We start from the raw sequence: 19212 nt of genomic DNA, 5'->3' as shown, positions 1-19212 counted from the left end.
GCCCACCACTAAGCCATGTCCCTAAGCACCATATTTGCACATCTTTTAAACCCCTTCAGGGATAGTGATTCCACCACTGGCCTGGGCAGCCTGTTCCTGCACCTGACAACCCTTTTGGTGCAGAAATTTTTCCCTAATAGCCAGTAAGTTTCCCTAATAGAACTGGAGGCTGTTTCTTCTTCTTGTTGTAAGGGCTAGGTGAGGCAAGGAGAGCAAGGAACCTTCAAATTTAGATAAGCTGAGGGTACATTTGACTTACTTCATTATAAAGATGTAGATGACATACATCAGCACTAAGACTAAGGACTCCCACCTGGAAACAAGAGCAACACAAACACATCAGAGCAGGGCATGGCATCAGCAGCCCCAGTTCAGCCATTCCCTCATGTTTCTGACATGCCACAAGTGTGCAGAAAGGCTTGACCCTTCTGGGCTGCTCTAACATTCCTCTATAAAAAAGGGATGCACAAAGAAATGGCTCACGCATCCGTCTTTGTTTTCTTGACTTCTGTGACTTTACTTGGCCAAACTGACCTGTCAGCTAAGAAAAGAGAAAAAACCCAGGAGTTCAGTGAGCAAATTGCACACCCAAGGACCACCAACACTTCCATAAGGACAATGACCATGGGATGCGGCCAAGGGAGGGAAGCAGCCACCCTGCTCTGCCTGCAGGAGTGTAGAGCAGGATGCTGGGCTTTGTAAAGCCAATTGTGCTGAGACAATCTGAGCAGGATGCTGGGCTTTTTAAAACCAATTGTGCTGAGACAACCTGAGCAAGGGGCAGCTGCTCTGCTGCTACTGCTGCTGCATGAGTGCTGAGAACGCAGCAGGCAGCAGTTCAAACTGCTGATTACATACAGACAAGCTTTTTCCCTCTGCTGTTTCCATGTCAAACTAATGGAATAATGAAATTTCTATGAAAACAAATTACAATATGGTTTTTAGAGCTTGTTTCTAGGTGATCTTTTTTACTGTCCAAAATGCTGCATTCTGCTTAGTTCCCCATGGCAAACTGCTAGTCCTTGTGGAGATCATCATTATCAAACTACTGTATGCTAAACTCATGGAACATTTTCTCCACAAGGTTCTTGAGATATTGCACTGACTATATCAATGTCTCATTGCCTGCTTCTTAAGATTCAACACTCAGCTTCTGTGTTATGTGTTTTGGGGTTTTTTTAGACCACAGCTAAATACAACTGGCCAGTTAAAAAGAAACACACAAAAAATCAACAAAGAAAACCAGGCCATTGCCAAGAATGGGTGTTTGAAACCTGCCTCTGAAATGGGCAAGAGCCAGTGAGGGAAAACACCAGCCCAAGCAGCCTGACGCTCCCTAGTGCTTGTAATCCAAATGACACCAGCTGGGAGTGACACCAAAGCCAAAGCTGTCACCTCCACTGTCACCTCCAGATGTCACCACATCACCTCTGCGATGTGCCAGAAACAAAACCATGAGACCAAAGCAACTGAAAAGTATCTGCAGCCCTCCTAGACTATCATACTGAATGCACTGTTCTTTAACACATTAATAGCATTTTTTTTATTACTTCTTTTAACTGGCCATTCACTAAATTATGAAAAATCCAACTATACACTTATTTACGACTGCTTGGGTGGCTCCTTCTTGCACACCCACAGCTCTGCTGAGCACACTGTCATCCCCAGACTGCTGCAGGGCATGCAGAGGGCACTGACTGCAGCCCCTGTACCAGAAACAGTCTGATTCTCCTGGGCTTTCTTCTCTAGCTCAAAAAAATAGTTACTCTGGCCCATCTTGTGCTTATGTTTCTCATACAGCAGCAAATAGCTGCCCTGCAGAACTTTTCAGCTTTCTCCTCCTCATAAACACTAATTATGACAGCTTTTGTGGTATAACCAGAAAAAATGAAAAGGGATTCACTTACCAGGAAACTCTTTCATCATAAATAAACTGTGGAGAAAAGATTTAAAAATAGCATGTTATACACAAAACAACAGTTGAAAACAGCGCATCACCTGAGGCAGGGAACAGAGTAAAGCAAGCCAGGGCTCGTGGCAATGGCATCAAGCTCGGGTGTATTTTGGCACTGCCCTCCTGCCAAGCCTTTGAACTTCTTAACCCATAGTTTGTCTCAGCTAGTCAAGGCTGGCAGGTTCCCCTTTCCCAAATGGCACTGGGTCCTTGTGCAGCAGTTAGAGGGAAAGCAGTGGTGAGCCAGAGACAGGGCTGCACTCCTCTGACCCACCTGGCTCTCTCACTGGACATGGCCTCTTCCCTGCCAGCTCCCAGCTGGATGCCAAGTGACCCACCAGCAGATCCACAGCAAGCTCTGCAGCTGCTGCCATGTCCTGCTGGGCCCAGGGTGTTGTTCCCATCAGCTCAGGGTGACCATCACCCCAGCTGACTGCAGCTACTGACAGCCCCTTTGGCAAACTGCCGATGGACAGAGTGCTGGGGATGCACCTCCTCCCTGATGGAAGGAGAAGCACCATGCTGAGGGGTGTGAAAGAAGGACCAGAGCAATGGCGAAGGGTCATGAAGAAAGGGGTGTGAGGGAAGGACCAGCGCCATCCTGAGGGTTGTGAGGGAAGGGGTGTGAGAGAAGGACCAGAGCCATGGCGAAGGGTCATGAGGGAAGGGGTGTAAGGGAAGGAGTGTAAGGGAAGGACAAATGCCATGGTGAGGGGTGTGAGGGAAGGGGCGTGAGGGAAGGACAAGTGCCATACTGAGGAGTGTGAGGAAAGGACCAGCGCCATGCCGAGGGGTGTGAGGGAAGGGGTGTGAGGGAAGGACCAGAGCCATGGTGAAGGGGTGTGAGAAAAGGACCAGCGCCATGCTGAGGGGTGTGAGGGAAGGGGTGTGAGGGAAGGACAAGTGCCATGGCGAAGGGGCATGAGGGAAGGAACAGCACCTAGGTGAGAGGTGTCAAGGGAGAACCAACGCCATGGTGAGAGTTGTGAAGGAAGCAGCAGCACCATGGCAAGGGGTGAGGGAAGGGCCCACACTGGCAGCGGCTGAAGGGCCCACACTGGCAATGCCTGAAGGCTCACAGGGGCAGTGGCTGCCAAGCTCTGTGACCAGGCCCTTCCCCTTGCCGTGCCCTGCCAGCCCTGCCATTCCCTGTGCCTCCAGTCCTGCTCCCATCACAGCGGGATGGCTGCAGAAGGCCCTGCGGTGTCACAGGCATCTTTTATGAAAAATCCTTTCCTTAGGATTTCTCCTCCTGAGAAGCTGAGAGGCCTCAGAAACAAAATGTAAACAATGGTTATCTGCTGCTGTGGAATGCAACAGGTGCATCTGTGATTGGTCTCATGTGGTTGTTTCTAATTAATGGCCAATCACAGCCCAGCTGGCTCGGACTGTTTGTCCAAGACACAAACCTTTGTTATTCATTCCTTCTTTTTCTATTCTTAAGTAGCCTTCTGATAAAATCCTTTCTTCCATTCTTTTAGTATAGTTTTAATATAGCATATATCATAAAATAATAAATCAAGCCTTCTGAAACATGGAGTCAGATCCTCATCTCTTCCCTCATCCTCGGACCCCTGTGAGCACGGTCACACCACGGTGCCAGTGCATCCACAGGAGGCTGAAGCTGGAATCACATGCAGCCCTCATGGCCCCATGATAGGCTGTGGTCCATTTGGCCCTTCCAAAGCACCAGCAGGGAAACGTGTGACCACACCAGGGATTACAGATCCATGGCTGTGCCCCAGGTAAACAGGAGGGAAAAGGAACGAGGCCCTGAAAGCACAGTGAACACTTCCCCTTGGCCACACAGCCGTAAATAGCAACTCCTATGTGACAGCCAGCAGGAGGCAAGAGTTACACTGGTTACTGGAAGAAAACATGACCACAAAGCGTTGTAAATTACAGTTCCCAGTCACTGTGATCTAATCTGACAGGGCCTGTTTTAGGTTACAATGTTTTGGTGTGATGGGAGGTGAAAGCGTGTGCACCGACTTCTGTGACTAAAAATAACACCCATCTCAATTTTGCCTCTAATGACTCTGACCATGTCCCTTCAAGTTAAGATGCACATGCATCTTTTTCCTTTCAAGAGAACAAGGAGCAAATTTTACCAAACTACTAGAAGACAAGTAATACTATTATAAAGTAAATAAAATCATAGGGCTGAATCAAGATGAATTAAGTACAGTAAATGTGGTTTATATCTACTTCTAACCTCTGTGGTTCAGAGTTCACTAAATGGCTTGGAGCAGCAAACAGGTGAGTCTATACTGCTCTATTTCTTACAAGAGCATTGTAAGAAATACTTCCTTTTCTAGTGCAAATAAAGACAAAGTCATATTGATTTTCCCAGCACAGTATCAAGCTTTTTAAAGTTGCCGTATCTCAGCATTGGAAGGAATATATTTATTTCCCCTCAGGTGTATTTATGATTACTAAAGATACCAGTGGAGTGCAACTTTTAACACAGCACCACAGGCTGTTGTTTAAAACACCATGAGAACAAACTCCTAAAAACAATATAATTCTTTAAGACTGATTACTCTATTCCAGCTGCAGAGAAGTCTCAATGCCCTCATATGGAAAAATTATCCCTGCATGCAAAGCACTGAAGTGTCTTCTAAGAGGTTACTGTCAAGCTGTCAAAACAAAACCAACAAAAAAAAAGCTTTTTGTTTTGCAGCTCATTGCTAGTAATTATGTAGAAAAGTTATTTTTTACCAGGTACAAAAAGGCTGACCTTGAAGTACAGGAAATAAAAGTACAAACAGGTTGAGAAAGATCCCCTGTTTGGGACAAGGCAAAGAGAGGCCTTTGCAGCTACAGAGTACATCTGGAAACACAGGCCTGTTCAGCAGGAAACAAACCAAAACCCCTTGTTGAAACACACCAACCAAAGTAACCCAGACTGCAAGCAACCCTCTTCTGACTCTAAAGTCCCCTTCTTGCTGACATATGGAAGTTAACCTCCCAAAATCACTCTCTTCCTGTCTTAGGGAATCTAGGGTAGTAGGCTAGGGTGGGGGGAAAAAAGATGCAACTGAAAATTCAATTTTTACATTTCCTGGCACTGCTTGGTACTGGTTGCAAAGGTAATGCTAAAATGATAGCAGTGCCTTTATTTAACTCTTGCGCCAAATTTTTTTCAAAGGATAGCCCAATTCTGAGAGATTTGGAGCATTTTCTGAGCTTGATGAAAATTGAGATAGGCACTTAGAACTGCTGAAAGTGTAGATTTTGCTTGAGGACTTGCTGTCAGCATGCACTGCATTTCCCTATTATGTGTGGAAAAACTAACCTGAAGGTTTTGCAGTAGCTGCTCAGGATCTCTCTCCTCTGGGCACAAGTGCTGCCTCCTTACAGGTGAGTGACATGCATTTCAGGAAGTCATGGGAGCCAGGAGAGCACTGACCCTCCCACTGCAGGGCTGCCTGGGGGCTCAGAACATGGGTTTAGCTCTGCTCCCCATGTCTGCACAGCGCCACCATGACACTCCTCCACCTCCTGCCCTCAGGCCAAGCTTCCCAGCAGAGCCAGGGAGACCACGAGCAGCTTTCCACAAGCAGAAATCCCCATGAATGTTTGAGCTGGGATCTCAGCTACATGACTGTTATGCCACCTTCAGAGGTGGCAGCAAACATGGGCTCCCACAGATGGAAAACCTTCACAAACAGCAGACATGGGCACCCAAAACCTTCACCAACTTACCACGATGAGTGCAACAACAGACAGCGTGTAGTAGATCGAATCTCTCAAGAGACTCCATGATGACAGCGCAACAACCTGGGGAAAGAGGCAAAGACAGGGTGTCAGCCAGGCTCTGCAGCACGACTGCCACACCAGCAGGGCATGCCCAGTGCCACCTGTGTGGGGAGATGTCCCCACACATGCTGGGAACTCGAGGAAGAGGCCTAAGACAGGAAACACTTTCTGTGGCTGCAGGAGGGACAGCTGCAAGGGAGACAGGCAGGAACTGCCACATTTCAAGAACCTGTGGACTCAGCTGTCCCCCACAACAAGCTGTGTGTCCCCACACAATCTGTGAGGGCTGCTGCTTTACAGCAAAGTAAAGCTCAGGTTTTACCAGCACGACCACACTGATGAGCATCACTACAGCTCTGTGTGCACCTACACAGGTTTTGGGACAAACACTCCAGTCAACACACCAGCAAAGTGTTACAAACAAAACCCAGGAATTTGGATGCAGTGGAGAATAAAAAGGAATCACTGTGCAGTTCATGTCACTTGTCACCTTCCAAAGCCACAGAAATGAGGAAGAATTCTCACTGTAGGCTGCACAAGCCTGCAACTCAGATCTTAGAAGAAAATACCACTGAATAGTGAGTTTATCTTTAATTTCATTAATAGTATTCAAAAGGACAGATTAAAATCATTCATGTGGAGGTAACATCTTCAATATGATTCTATTTTTTGCAGCTCTATGAAGTCCCCTCAGTAGAAGCTTCTCCTCAAATCTGTATTTCCCAGTCCTGGAGTGCATTTCAAACACTCTGGATCACATCCTTCAAAGGTGTATAGCTGAAGGAGGAAGATGGGAGATGGTTCATTTTCACTGATTTGGATCTGAACATATACATTAATTTTCTGACTGTACCCTCCAGTCATACTTGTGCATGAATTCAGTCACATGAACAGTAACATCATTTTCAGTTCTATTTCTGTGTCAGCAAAAATAGTTTCCCAAATTTCTCTTCAAAATAATTCTTACAATATTGGAATTTTCCAAAACTGCTAATGAAAAAAATGCTGTAAAAAGATACTGATCATTATACCTGAAAAATCTCTACAGTCTCTTGGTAGCATGGTTTTCTAAGAAATTGATGTCATTTATGCCTAGTGTAAAGCCTCTTCGTGCAACCATTTACATGTTAGAAACTCCTACATGAAGCAAAAAAGCAGGCTTTTAAAGTCCTTGGGTCAAACCAGATTTCTACAAGCAGACAATACATTCCAAGGCACACAGACATAGATAAATGGAGATGCTTTTCGTTGAAAATTTCCAAATGTAGGAACATGGAGTTGGGTTCATAATTCTATTCAGAGATTCTTAATTAAATCTCACATTTTACATCAGCATGCCCTTTCATTCTGATTAAGCAAATTTTGCAAGTTTATAGAACGATTGGACATTATTCCACTCAGCTTTCAGGATGCTGCTGAAGATCCTCTGCACTTGCCTCAGCATGGATGCATGCTGGTGGGGATTTTACCGCTGTAACTTCAGATCTGCACACAGAAATCACTTTTCTGAAGCCAAGGACAGCCCCCACAGGAAGAGGCTCTGTCTCCTAACCTGTGTCCCTGGCCTAAGGGGTGTCACCAGGCAGCACAGCACACCTGTGAAAGCAAGGTGCCTGGCTACGAGGAGTCAAGGTAGTCTTCCTCCTGTTCTTTGGTATTCTACAATGATCCTGAAGGATAATATTTTCCCAAGGAATTTTCCTCAGGCACCTGAACGAGCACAATAAGATCCTAAATGCAGCTTTCTATCAGGGTCCTACAGCACAGAAGTGACAGACCAAGATCCTGTGGGAATCACAAGAACCCTTGAGCTGATTCCAGATTGGATTGTAGGGGAACATGCTCATGCCTGGCACCTGTACAGGCTGCTCACATTTCACAGACATCAGAGTGGGTCTCCCTGATGCAATAACTGTGGGGCAGTTAAATCTCAGATATCTTTGGGGCCCAAGTCACCAAGCTGAAGTTTCTCAGCCATTTGATCCATGTGACACAGGGAAGCCATGCATATAAGGCAACCATGTACCAAGGACTCCACATAAACTTTAACATGCTGGAAACCACTGAAACTACAGATCAGCAAGGCAGAAAAGAAATCAGGAAAGCGACCAGCTTGGGTAAAAACATGATCAAATTTGAGTTTCAAATCAGCAATACTGTCATATTGTAACCGAGCAGCGAGCTGGTCCTGTGGGAGCTGAGCATAAGCAGGCATCTGTAGAGCCACTGATTGTCAGCGCAGTGATGTTTCCTCCTTTTGAACTGAGTACCTGAAATCCAAACTCCAGACAAATGCCTTTTAGCTGTTCCTTGACCAGTTAGTGGGGACTGAACACAGTTCAGTCTGTGTCTGAGCTGAAAAGAAGAGGTCTGAAGTCAAGGCTTTAATGAGAGCATCCCCTGATGCTCCACACAAGACATACTGAGCCTGCTCCCCTGCATGCTACAGCATCACTCCTAAGGGTAAACTTACCCATGATAGCTACCTGGTCTCTCACAGGTAAACTTTCGCCCTGCAAAATTCCACATATAAAATTCACTACTCAGAATGCTTACTTCCCTTTTTGATGGGCTGGAGAGCAGAAAAATCAAGATTTTCTCAGTTCTAGCTTGATTTTTGAGGTTTGTAACTCCTGAAGCCGTGGCCCTGTGCAGCACACACCACCTCCTCCACTTAGCACATGTGTAGAGGGAAAATCTAGAGCCACCAGAGGGAAAATCTCCCTAAAACCACACACTGCTTCTGCTTCCTGTAGCACAGAAGTTGGCTCAGGGCAACCAGGACCTCAGGGGCAATATGCCCCACGCCTCATCCTAGGACTTCACCTTTTATCCTCTGTAAAACTGACCTTTCTCTCTTCTGCTCATCCAAATGGTTTCTCTGCCCTTAGGAGCATGGAAGCTCTAAATCCAACCAAGAGATACCCATCACCAGAGGCCACCCTGTTGGTGGCTGTTTTCCAGCCTGCTCTGCCCACAGCAGCAACATGTGCCAGAACGGGGCTGCTGCTCCCTCCCTGGCAAGGATGTCCAGAGGCATGTGCACTCCTGAGTATTCTGGCTGCTAAACTTCCAGGGGAAGCATGCAATCCCATCCATGTTCTTCAGGGATCTTCTTCACTCTGAATTGTTTTGAGGGTTTTCCTCATCTCATGGCCGGCTCTTTGCTTGACATTCTCAAGTGCTGATCAGCTACTAACCCTGCTAGAAATGCCAGGCTTTGGAAGCAATCTCCCTAATCTTGTTTCTCTGTTACCCTCTGGCACAGAAGGTCTAGATTTTGAGGTATTAAGAACTAATAAGCTAATTTGCTGATGTGGAGAGGCAGCAATGCTTGGACTAGGGTGTCAAAAGATTAAAGACAATCCCTGCAAGCGATAAGCTGTGAGAGTCTATGGAGGTCAGCAGAGACGTGCCAGCAGTGAATCCACCACCATCAAAAGGCATCCAGGAGCAGAGAATCTGGGTCATTCCTCACGCTGCCCCTCTTTGATGTGGACTGCACAGAGGTGATTAGGGAAGCTCTTACACCAGCCTAGCAGATGCAGGGATCTGGCTTTCTGTGCTGCCTCAAGAGCTGCTGCTCGCTGTGATCCCTCACAAGCCCCTAGCCCACAAGTGCTGTGTCAGCCCCCTGGGTGAGCTGTGCCATGGAACCTCCTCACATGCTGCTCCTGGCTTGCAGGAGCTGCCCTCAGAGCTGAGGAGGAGCCTTCTGAAGCCTGGTGGGGTCCCCTCCAGAAAGGGCTGTGCTGCTCACACTGCTGTTCTGCAAACCCTCAATGAGATTTCAAATCAGTGCTGTGCTAAAAACAGCAGGATCTCATGCCAAAGCAAGAGAAATGACCAACTGCTGGCCACTGTTACAGGAAGCAGTGAGCTCAGGTGGAGGTCTGGGATAGATTTTCAAGGAATCAGGCTGGCCACAGTTTGCAGTTAATCCATGTCTTGTGCATTCAAAATTATACAAAAATAAAAAGGGCTCTATGTCAGGTATCAGGGTACGAGCTCTGCCTTTAAACTCTGCAGCAGATTATTTTGCTCAGCTCAGGTAATTCCAAGGACCTTGCCACCTGCCTGCTCATTCTCACTGGTCAAGGTATCAGTGAAGCATCACAGATTAATGGGAAAGTGTGATAGTGCCTTACTTATACCCATCTTTACATTAAATTAGGCTGTATATCCACCTGTGGCTGTCATCAACAAGCCATTGTGGAGCCTCTGCACCTTTCCTGGGAGACACAAGCAGGACTTGGTATGTTTGGAGGGTGGTGGGTTCCTGATGGCACTTTTAGCACATCCATAAATCAGGCAAGCAGGTCCACAGGATCCCAGAGGTGCCATCTCCCAGCACAGCCGGAGTCCTGATCCCACATCCCCTCCTGGCACACTGAACCACTCTGCCACAGCAAACCTTTTGGACAGACTCCTGCATGGAAAGCCATTCTTTCCTGTGCAGAGCCCCAGGAAAGCCAGGCAGGCTTTCCAGCAGGCAGCCAGCATCAGCCAGAGGGCCCTGAGCTGGGACTGACAGCACAGCAGGATGTCCTGCACTGACACTCCCTCTATACCCCATGGCCGTGCCTGAATATCCCAGGACACTACAAGCATCCAGCTCAGTCTCCAGACCATAATTTTGGCTTCAGGGTCTCACGGTGCAGCATTTGGGCTTGCTGGAGGCTTTGATCAATACAACTCCCAGCTTCAGCAAAGCACCAAATATGAGCACAGGTCAGGCCAAAGAAAAATCCAGGCCTAATCCTTCTTTCTCAGGCAGTTAAAGCAGCCATGATCTAAGGGACCTGCTGTGAGGAAAGCCTCCTCCCAATTACCAGCCCCCTAATTTCACCTCTGCTTTGCCATTCTCTGCAGAGCTCAGTTGTCACTCTGGCTCCCAGTCTGCACACTGTGCACCAACTCCATCTATTCTCATTACTTCCCCAAGAATATTTGCTTTTTTAGGCCTCTCTTGATATTTTCATCACTGCTGCAGCAATCTGTCTATGTGACATTCTCAGAATGGAAACAGTGGACACTCTCCAAACCTCAGGACAAAGCCAGAAATATTTCCCTGCTCAACTGGTGGTTATAATCATCCATGAGTTATTTGGACCAGCATGTCTCTTTAGTTCAGATTCCCACAGTGCTGAGGCAGCAGGACCCCAAGGCCTCTGCTGGACCACAAGATCCACAGCAGAATTCAAGGATAGCTGTAGACAGGAAGGCGTGCACAGAGTAAACATCTCCCAGTCTCTTCAGACTGACCAGTTCTTGCCAGAAGTAAAAAACAGAATTTATTATCTCCCTTATTTACACTATAAATGATTTGAGGAAATATCCTACAAATGGTACATTCATGGTATTGATCTGTGTGTCAATTTTGACAGAGACAACTTAACTGAAAATGGTGATGGTGTTTGTGACAATCAGGAAGTAACCTTGGTTTGATGCTGATAGGAATCCATTTGCCACTCTTCTGATTGCCTTGGGCAGCACCTCTGAATTAATGGTACCTCTCTATCCTGAAACTCCATCCCCACCTCTCTGTCCTGGTTGCAGTCTTGGCACCTTACAGACTGCCTGATGTTCCACAGCATTCTGCCATCATCCATCAATCCCCCCTGCTTTCCCTGTACCTGGGCTTTCACACACCACTGTGTGTGCCATGCCAGCAGCTTTAGGTACCAAGGACCACAGCCTTGGCCTCTGCACCACTTCAGTCTGACCTATTAGTGTGTCCCATGTCTGCAACACAGCCCTGGCAGTGAAAGACCAGGCTCATGGTCACTATAAAACGCTGCCAGCACCAAACCCCAACGTGTCCTGGGCTCTGAGAGCAATGAACAGTCCCAACAGCTGGCATTAAGCTCTCCTTAAACTACTTCCCCAGAGTTTTACATGTTTTCCACCAATGTTCACAAACCAATGAAGAAAAAGCAACAGGATTTCAACTCTCACCTTTTAAAACTTCTCCACAGTCAAGAAGAAGAAAATAAAAAAGCTCATGAATGCAATCAAAGCCAAAAGTCAGTAATGGCTGCAGTCTGAGTTGTGAGTGAAATTAAAGCTTAAAAGATTAAGAGGCATGCAAGCTGGCTGAATGGCAGAAGTGGGGTAAAACAGATTACAGAAGTCCCAGTTGCTTCACTAAAAAACATTCCACCAGGTTATTAAACTCTGTTTAGTGTCCTGGTCAACACAGGCGTATTTTCCACTGACATAACCCATGGCAGCTGATAATTCCTAGAGGCACCTCGGCTGGCACAGGGGTTCTGTGACCTGGACAAAGGAGAGCCTGCTGAATTTAGTTTAATTCCTGAAGTAAAAGAATCCCACTGGAAAAGAAGGAGGCAGGTCAGACAGTCACAGTCATCCTTTTCGGTTCCAGTATGCTGAGGAATGATGCCCCATGACAAAACCAATAACTGGAAGAGGATCTGTGGCACAAGCCAGCATTCCCGGTCCCCTGCTCCACCCAGAGAAGCCTGTCTGTTTCTGGGGAAAGGTGAAATAGAGAAACTTTGACTCAACTGAAAATCAGAGCAATTAAACACTAACTAACAAATCAGGCCATGCACATTCAAAATGACATGGTAATGCTGGAGTGACTTGCAACTCATGGTTAAGCACATAAGCACTTCTCAGCCTCCTCTGCAGCACTGCAAAACGCTGTGGGTCAGTGCTGGGAGGACAGCATGGCGAGGAGAGACCAGCAGAGCTGTGAAAACAAGACGAATCTGGATGGGGGAATGTCCAAAAGGGAACAAGCTCTGCTTGTGCTGGCCTGAATGAGAGCTGAATGAAGCAAGGACAGCTTCCGAGAATGCCGCGTCCTTGCCGCCAAGGACGGCGAGAGGGCAGGGGAAGGAGGGGAGGGCTTGGGAAGCACAAACATGAGCGTGAGAGAAGGCAGGACAGCTCAACCAAGGCCTGGAGGGGACCCCAGGCTAAGGTCAAGCTCCCGATACACAGCTGGCTTGCAAGCATGGAAAAAGCCCGATGCAATCCATCACAAGGCAGACAGCAGCCTCCTCGCCGCTATCCAGCCTGTGTCCCCGTGAATGCTGCTGGACTACTGACTGAAGGGCTGCATCTGCTGCTATTTCACTCTCCCTACGTGTTCCCTGACCTCCTCATTCCCCCTTTTGCCAGAAGGAAGCAAAGCAGACACAGCAGCCAAAAAACAACAGCTGGGTTATGTGCCTTAGCAGTTGCCTACCTGCAAGGAGAAGTGCTGGTGTCCAAGGTGTGGGGACATAGGAGGAAACAGCTGCAGACAAAACCAGCCTGCACTGCACAGGCAAGTGGGGAATGAGAACAGCTCCTAACTTATTTCCATACACTGAAACCATCTACAGCCTAGAAGTTGCATCTACTGCCTGGATGAAATAAAAGATATCCTCCTCTGGGTGCGAGTGCTATGCAGAATATTTCAACAGGCTGCAAGAAGAAAGCAGGAGGAGCTTCTAAGGCTCACTGCCACAGGCACATGGGCAGCATTCACTATCCATGGGGAAAACTTGAGCACTCTCTCCAAACATGCCTTGATCAAACATCTCAACACACACCAGACATGAAGTTCTGCTTCTGGAGAGGCCCAGATTAAGCTATATTTGAAAGCTCTGATTTTCAGAGTGTGGATGCTAGTTTATAAAACCCAGCCTTTAGGGGATGGCTCTTGTCTGGCCATCAAACACATGGGCAGCCTGCATCCACTGTTGCTTTTTTAATTCCTCCAATCCAAAATCTCAGGAGGAGATGAAAACAGTGGAAAACACGATTTCCCTGGCTGCAGAGCAGACTCCTGCATCTCAAGGGGTGCCTGCCTGGCATGGCTAACATTAGCCAGGAGAAGGAGACATAGAGCAGAGGAGTGGAGAGAGGAGAAGGGATCAAAACCACTGGGAGAAAGCTGCTACGGGTGGATGCATGACCCAAGGCAGGAATCTGGTGAAAGTTTTTCTCTCAGGCCTCAAGAGCTGGAGGGAGAAGGAACACCATCACCACCACACCGGCAAGAGCAACCACTAAATGTTAGGAGATGTAGTTAAGTCATTGCTTAGCTCCAGACAAGAACAGCCCTGGGGATGAGGGCTCAGGACAGAGGCATTCTGTGCGTGCTCTGTGGAAGGAGGTGGGAGTGAGGAGAAGAAGAGGGGCTCATATGGTTCCAGGAGCTGAATGCTCCCAAGGAGAGCTGGGCTGTGTGCAGACTGACATGGCCACTCAAACCAATGCCTTGCTGGAAAGTCCTGTGGAGCAGCAGGAGCAGCACCAGGATCCACGAGCATGCCACAGAATCCTATGCACCACAGGAAAGAGCAGGCCTGTGCCAGCTCTAATTGGCCCCTAAAAAGACAAGTTATTCTTTTTTATTTAATCTTTCTGTGCTTTGTTTCCCCATCTTTAAAGCATCCCTTCATCTCACAGAGGTTTGGGGAAGATTAATTAACTGCTCATCAACTGCTCAGATACAATAGCGCCGAGATCGGCAGAAGTTCAAGAGGAAATTAATAATTCTGCCTCTGGAACAGAGCTTGAATAGAGCCTGGTAAATAAGGCAGAAGGGCACAGAGTGAACAATAAGAGAAAACAAAATCCTGAATATCTGCTCATTAAGTGAGCAAAGTCCGTTCTGTGTGCAGAGGGAGGCAGGGAGCCCGTGGAGATCCCGGCAAGGGACTCCGTAATTAAAGCCTGGATAATAATGCACACACACTGGGGGGGCAAATTAAGGGTGCACAGGGAACCCTCACACTGCTATTTTCTAACTTTGCAGTGTTTGACTTTCAACCTTCACAATGCTCTTTCAATGCCTTTTTAAGGTGTGCAGTGTCACACAGAGGCGTGGGCACGCTTCCCTTCTCCCGTTCCAGCAGTGGGATGCTTATTCTGATTTATCCTGAAAAGTATGTGCATACAGCCAGTAAAGGCTTGGAAGAATAAACAATTAGGGCTGGTGCTCAAACAAATGCATGCCAGCTTTCTGGGGCTGTGAATTTGGTTCTTTTTCTAAACATGGTGCACATAACCAAACCCAGTCTTTTCTTAGGCCAAAGAAGAATACATCCAACACAGCACATACAAACTACAACCTAATTAAAAAATAAAACATATCCTGGAGAGGGCTGGACAGTATTTTACAATTCAACTGTTTACCAGTCAAAAATAAAATAAAAAACAGAAACACAGCAGAAGGCCCCTGAAGGTCTGACCTCTGGGATTCCCAGTCCAGGGGCAATACATCTGAAAATCTGAGGGCTCCAGCTGCTCAATCCACAGGTCTGAGCTCAAAGGAAAAAAATCCTGGAGCACAGCAAGCAGCTGTGACCAACCCCAGACTCACCTGGCAACTCACTACTGAGATTCAGGTCCCCAGCAGAACAGAAATCTCACCAACAACCAAATTTACCACCTATGTTAGTGCCTCTGTAGAGACACTGTTGACAATAAAACCAAACTCCTACTCATACTAACACAAAGCAAATGATGAATCACACCACTAAGAGGGAATGACTTTTTGGTGAAAGGCTGGGAAACAATGAAAAGCATGAATTGATCCAGAGTTTTATCTAAACCATTGCAATTATTGACACTGACATTTCTTATTTGCTCACTAAAATCACAGCTCCACACAGTGACGTCAATCATTCCAGTGCTCACCCACCCTCTGAGGGTTGGACTGCAGCAAAGAGAGGTTATGTGACTTGACAAAACCACACACAAATCATCAGCAGAGTCCCAAGGAAAACAAAGATGGGGCAAAGAAGTAAAAATCTCAACGCCTGGCTTGAAAGAAACTCACAGACTATGCCTAGGATGACTTGAACTTCTGAAAGCTACCACGGCTGAAGATGTTTTACAAGAGCATTTTGGCTGCGATTTATGCTTCTGAAATAACAATCTCCCACCTGTAAAAGGCCTCTGACCTTCTGAAGTTCTCTGTCAAGCCCCAAACTCTAGCAGCCTTTTCCAAAGCTGTGATTTGTAGCCATTTTTTAGCAGGTTTGAGGCATGCAATCAATACCGTGGAGAATAAAATTCAGAATTGGCTCCTCTGCCATCATTAACTGCTAGACAGTTAATCACCTTCATTTGCATGAAAAAAGCAGCCTGAGAAGGAAGTCCTGTTGATGACAGGAGAATACCTCTGGGGAGCAGAGCCTCATGCCCTGGGAAGGCTTTGGTCATTAAAAATTTACCTCAATTAACTGGGTTTTCACAGTAAGAGTTATGGAGAACCACTGACACACCGAGCATCTGTAGCTGCCAGCTGCACATTGCATGCAAATCATGGCACGTGGGTGGTTAAAAAGTACTGCTGTGACCTTATCCTGAGGCCTCCTCACACTGAAAATGTTCACCTTCAGCCTGCAGAACTTCCCTGCTAATGAAAACAGAACTGAATCATAAGGAAAACAGAACTGGATCATAAGGAAAACCCCATCTCTCTGCGTGCTTTCCCACACTGACCAAGTTCTTCTCACTTCTTCTTCCATTGCCCTGTGCTGGTAACATGACTCTGCTTCTCCTCTTTACAAATAAGTCTGCACAGTAACACGCCAGAGAACATTTATGAGATTGTAAAAACACTTGGCATGTTGGCAAGTGTGAAGGTAAATGCAGATTCAGGTATTTAATTATACAGTCAATCATGTCTGCAATTCAGACAGCAGCTCAGATCTCACAGCTTAATTGCTTTAATTTCAGATGAATAGCTTGTGTTGTCAGCAGTGGTTTGACACGCTGGAGAGCAGTCACAAACTACACGAGGAGCAAACAACCAACATTTATTCCTCTGCCCACCCACACACCTTGGGCACCTCAAAACGCCTGAGCTGACCTTTGCTGCTGCTGTTTTTCATTTCAAAAATGCAGGAGGAACAGCACAGGGTGTGATTAAAAACAGCAAAACCAGAGAAATTTGTGGCAAGGTGGTGAACCTGGCATCTGATTTTGCAGTACAGCCAAGGCACAGGGTGAAGCAAGAACTGTAAGGAATCATTAAATGCTCTTACCTGTCCTGCAAAAAGCCCACACACCCCAATAATACAGAGGATGTTGAACACAGCCGAGCCCACGATGGTTCCAACGCCTACGTCTCCTTTTGTGATGAAAACACCTGAAAAACAAGTTCAAGAGAAGCTGTGTAAATGGGAAAGAGCTGACTTTTCTTCACATAAAATTGCAGACCTCATACCCGATTAATGACTCTAAAGGCAAACTGCAGAGAGTTGTTTCCTGAGGATACTTGAATGGATTGTGTGATGGAAACCAAGCACATCCAAGTTATGAACTTCCTGCTACTGTGACCCAACATTATGGCAATACACACCACAAACACTGCAAGCTCATGGTAGCAGCTGGTGGGACACAAATCCACAGGAAGCTGTCTCCCCTAAGATATTCCCTGAGCAGTATTCTGCTCCTTCCCATATCCCCATCCCAACTGGCTTCAGTGGGATGAAGCTTCAGTAGAAGCTGGAGATGATTCAGAGCTGTCTGGCCACAGCCACTCACAAGCCTCTCAGGATGAGTTATGGGGCTATGCTACAAGCTTTTTTTCAGAGCTCTTCTGTCAAATTTGGTTAAAATTGGCCAATGAGGTTAATGGTGAGGGAGATGAACTGACAGACACATGCATCACTGTGCTGCACAAAATCCTTTCCTTAGGAAGACAGCCTAAAAATAACACTCCATCTCCTGCTAGCTGTCAGTCTGCTTGAATTCACCTCTTGCTTTTAAGGTTCCAACACCAGTTCACATATTTTCTCCAACTTCATCCTTTTCTCAGAAACACAGAAGCCCTTACCTGCCAAGTGACACAGGGCACCTGGCTGGTTACACCACAGCAGGAAAATGATCCTGGTGACCATCAGGGCTTCTCTAAGTCACCTCAAGGAATCTGGTTCTATTTTCACCCTGGTGCTGCACTACCCTTAACCAAAGGACAATCCCAACTTGGTGCAATTTAAGTTCCCAAATGTTAAGGCTTTGCTTGTGCAATCAGACCTCTGCAGAGCACACAGCTTCACAGCAGGAACACTTCACCCTCTTGATGTGGTTGGGTAGAACATCACTCTGTAACACGGCCTGCAAACCCTCTCTGAGAGTTTCCCACGTTTTGCACACTTAAGGATGGTTGAATCCCTCCATCACACTTCCCATAAGCAGAGAGCTGCTTTGGAAATGTGATGCTCTGACCAACCTGTTGCTGTAAGAAAGAATTTAAAATCCTCTTCTCCTCCCACTCTGGCTTTTCCAGGGAAAAGCAGTGTTGGAAGACTAACCAGAGGGGAGGTGATGGCACAGAACCTGCCACTGAGGGCATGAACAGTGTGCCAGGGTACCAGAGAGGGAAATCTGGGGGAAATCCTTTCCCACAGCGTGGCAGATGGGGCAGAAAAGTGGATAGGAGAGGATAATGCTGTAGGCGAAACCTGGATAATGGGTAGCTAGGGTGAAGTGCCCACTGATCCTGGCAGGGTCAGGATAACAGCACTCTCAGAGTCACTTCACTTTGACTGTGGCAAGGACTCTCCACAGTCAGTGCCATCTGTGCCCAGTGTTACAACAAACCTTGCAGGCACACAGCAATCCCATTTCAGCCCTGAAAACAGCCAGGGAAAGGTGCAGGTTTAGGGAAGCAGCTCCTTACCTATGACAGATGTGAAGAGCTCAGGAGCAGAGCTTCCTGCTGCCATGAAAGTTGCCCCAGCCACATCTTCACTGAGATGCAAGCGCTGCAGAGAAACACAGTCACTGATTAGCACACTAAGCAGCTGAAGGAATCCCACTCCCAACGTCAAACTGCCTGCTGAGAGTGGGTACCTGTAAAGTTTTGTGTAAACAAAGGTTAAGTATAGGGGAAAAGCCACCACAGGCCCTGGCTACTGAAGTGAGCACCACCTGGCAGAGAGGGCAGGTTATGGCAGAGACACTCTTAGAGAGGAGGGACAGGTCACCACTGCAGCCAACAGGGAAGGCAGCACCACCACTCATGGGTCTGTGTGCTCCACAACCCCAGCACCATACACCTCATCTTTCCCACTTTCACCTGTAAAGGGCAGGGACAGGGCTCAGGCTTCATTCACCTCCAGCCACCTTCCCTGGCACAAGTTATGCCTTGCTTTACCCTCTCCTCACCCCCCTTCTCCTGGACTACATCACTGACCTCCTGTCCCTGTCCCTCAGCAGTACCCAGGGACTGTCTTAAAACCCGGGGCTTCTGGAAGGGAAAGGACCCGCTGTTCTACAAAAACTTCATCAGCATATGCTGCTTCCAAAGATTTCCTTGGTTAATTACACCCTCTGTGTCGGCACTCCCACTGTTCCATCTGCACCAGCTCCTACTGAGCCAGCACCCATCTGCATCTGTTCAGCAGATGCCACAAGGCACTGAAGAGGAGCAACAACCACCCTGAGCTGTTACTACACCAAGGCAGCAGCTGCCACTGTGAGAGCACAGGAAAGGCAGCCAGGAGCATGGGGAAAGC

At 47.2% G+C, this 19212-nt stretch overlaps 1 protein-coding gene across 3 annotated transcripts in view; it reads right to left on the bottom strand.

Annotated features, from left to right (window-relative positions):
- SLC24A3 (solute carrier family 24 member 3) overlaps nucleotides 1-19212 on the bottom strand; it is a 105405-nt gene that overhangs the window by 25199 nt on the left and 60994 nt on the right. For all 3 annotated transcript variants that reach the window (XM_074536764.1, XM_074536765.1, XM_074536766.1), the window contains 5 exons: nucleotides 18375-18459; nucleotides 16735-16838; nucleotides 5663-5737; nucleotides 1908-1933; nucleotides 260-313 (listed from right to left, as the gene is read on the bottom strand). In XM_074536764.1, the coding sequence (XP_074392865.1) occupies nucleotides 260-313; nucleotides 1908-1933; nucleotides 5663-5737; nucleotides 16735-16838; nucleotides 18375-18459 (344 nt within the window). The remainder of the gene's footprint in view (nucleotides 1-259; nucleotides 314-1907; nucleotides 1934-5662; nucleotides 5738-16734; nucleotides 16839-18374; nucleotides 18460-19212) is intronic.

The sequence above is a fragment of the Zonotrichia albicollis genome, chromosome 3 (assembly GCF_047830755.1).
Source record: "Zonotrichia albicollis isolate bZonAlb1 chromosome 3, bZonAlb1.hap1, whole genome shotgun sequence".
Taxonomy (NCBI): domain Eukaryota; kingdom Metazoa; phylum Chordata; class Aves; order Passeriformes; family Passerellidae; genus Zonotrichia; species Zonotrichia albicollis.
This window is presented reverse-complemented; position numbering and strand designations above follow the sequence as displayed.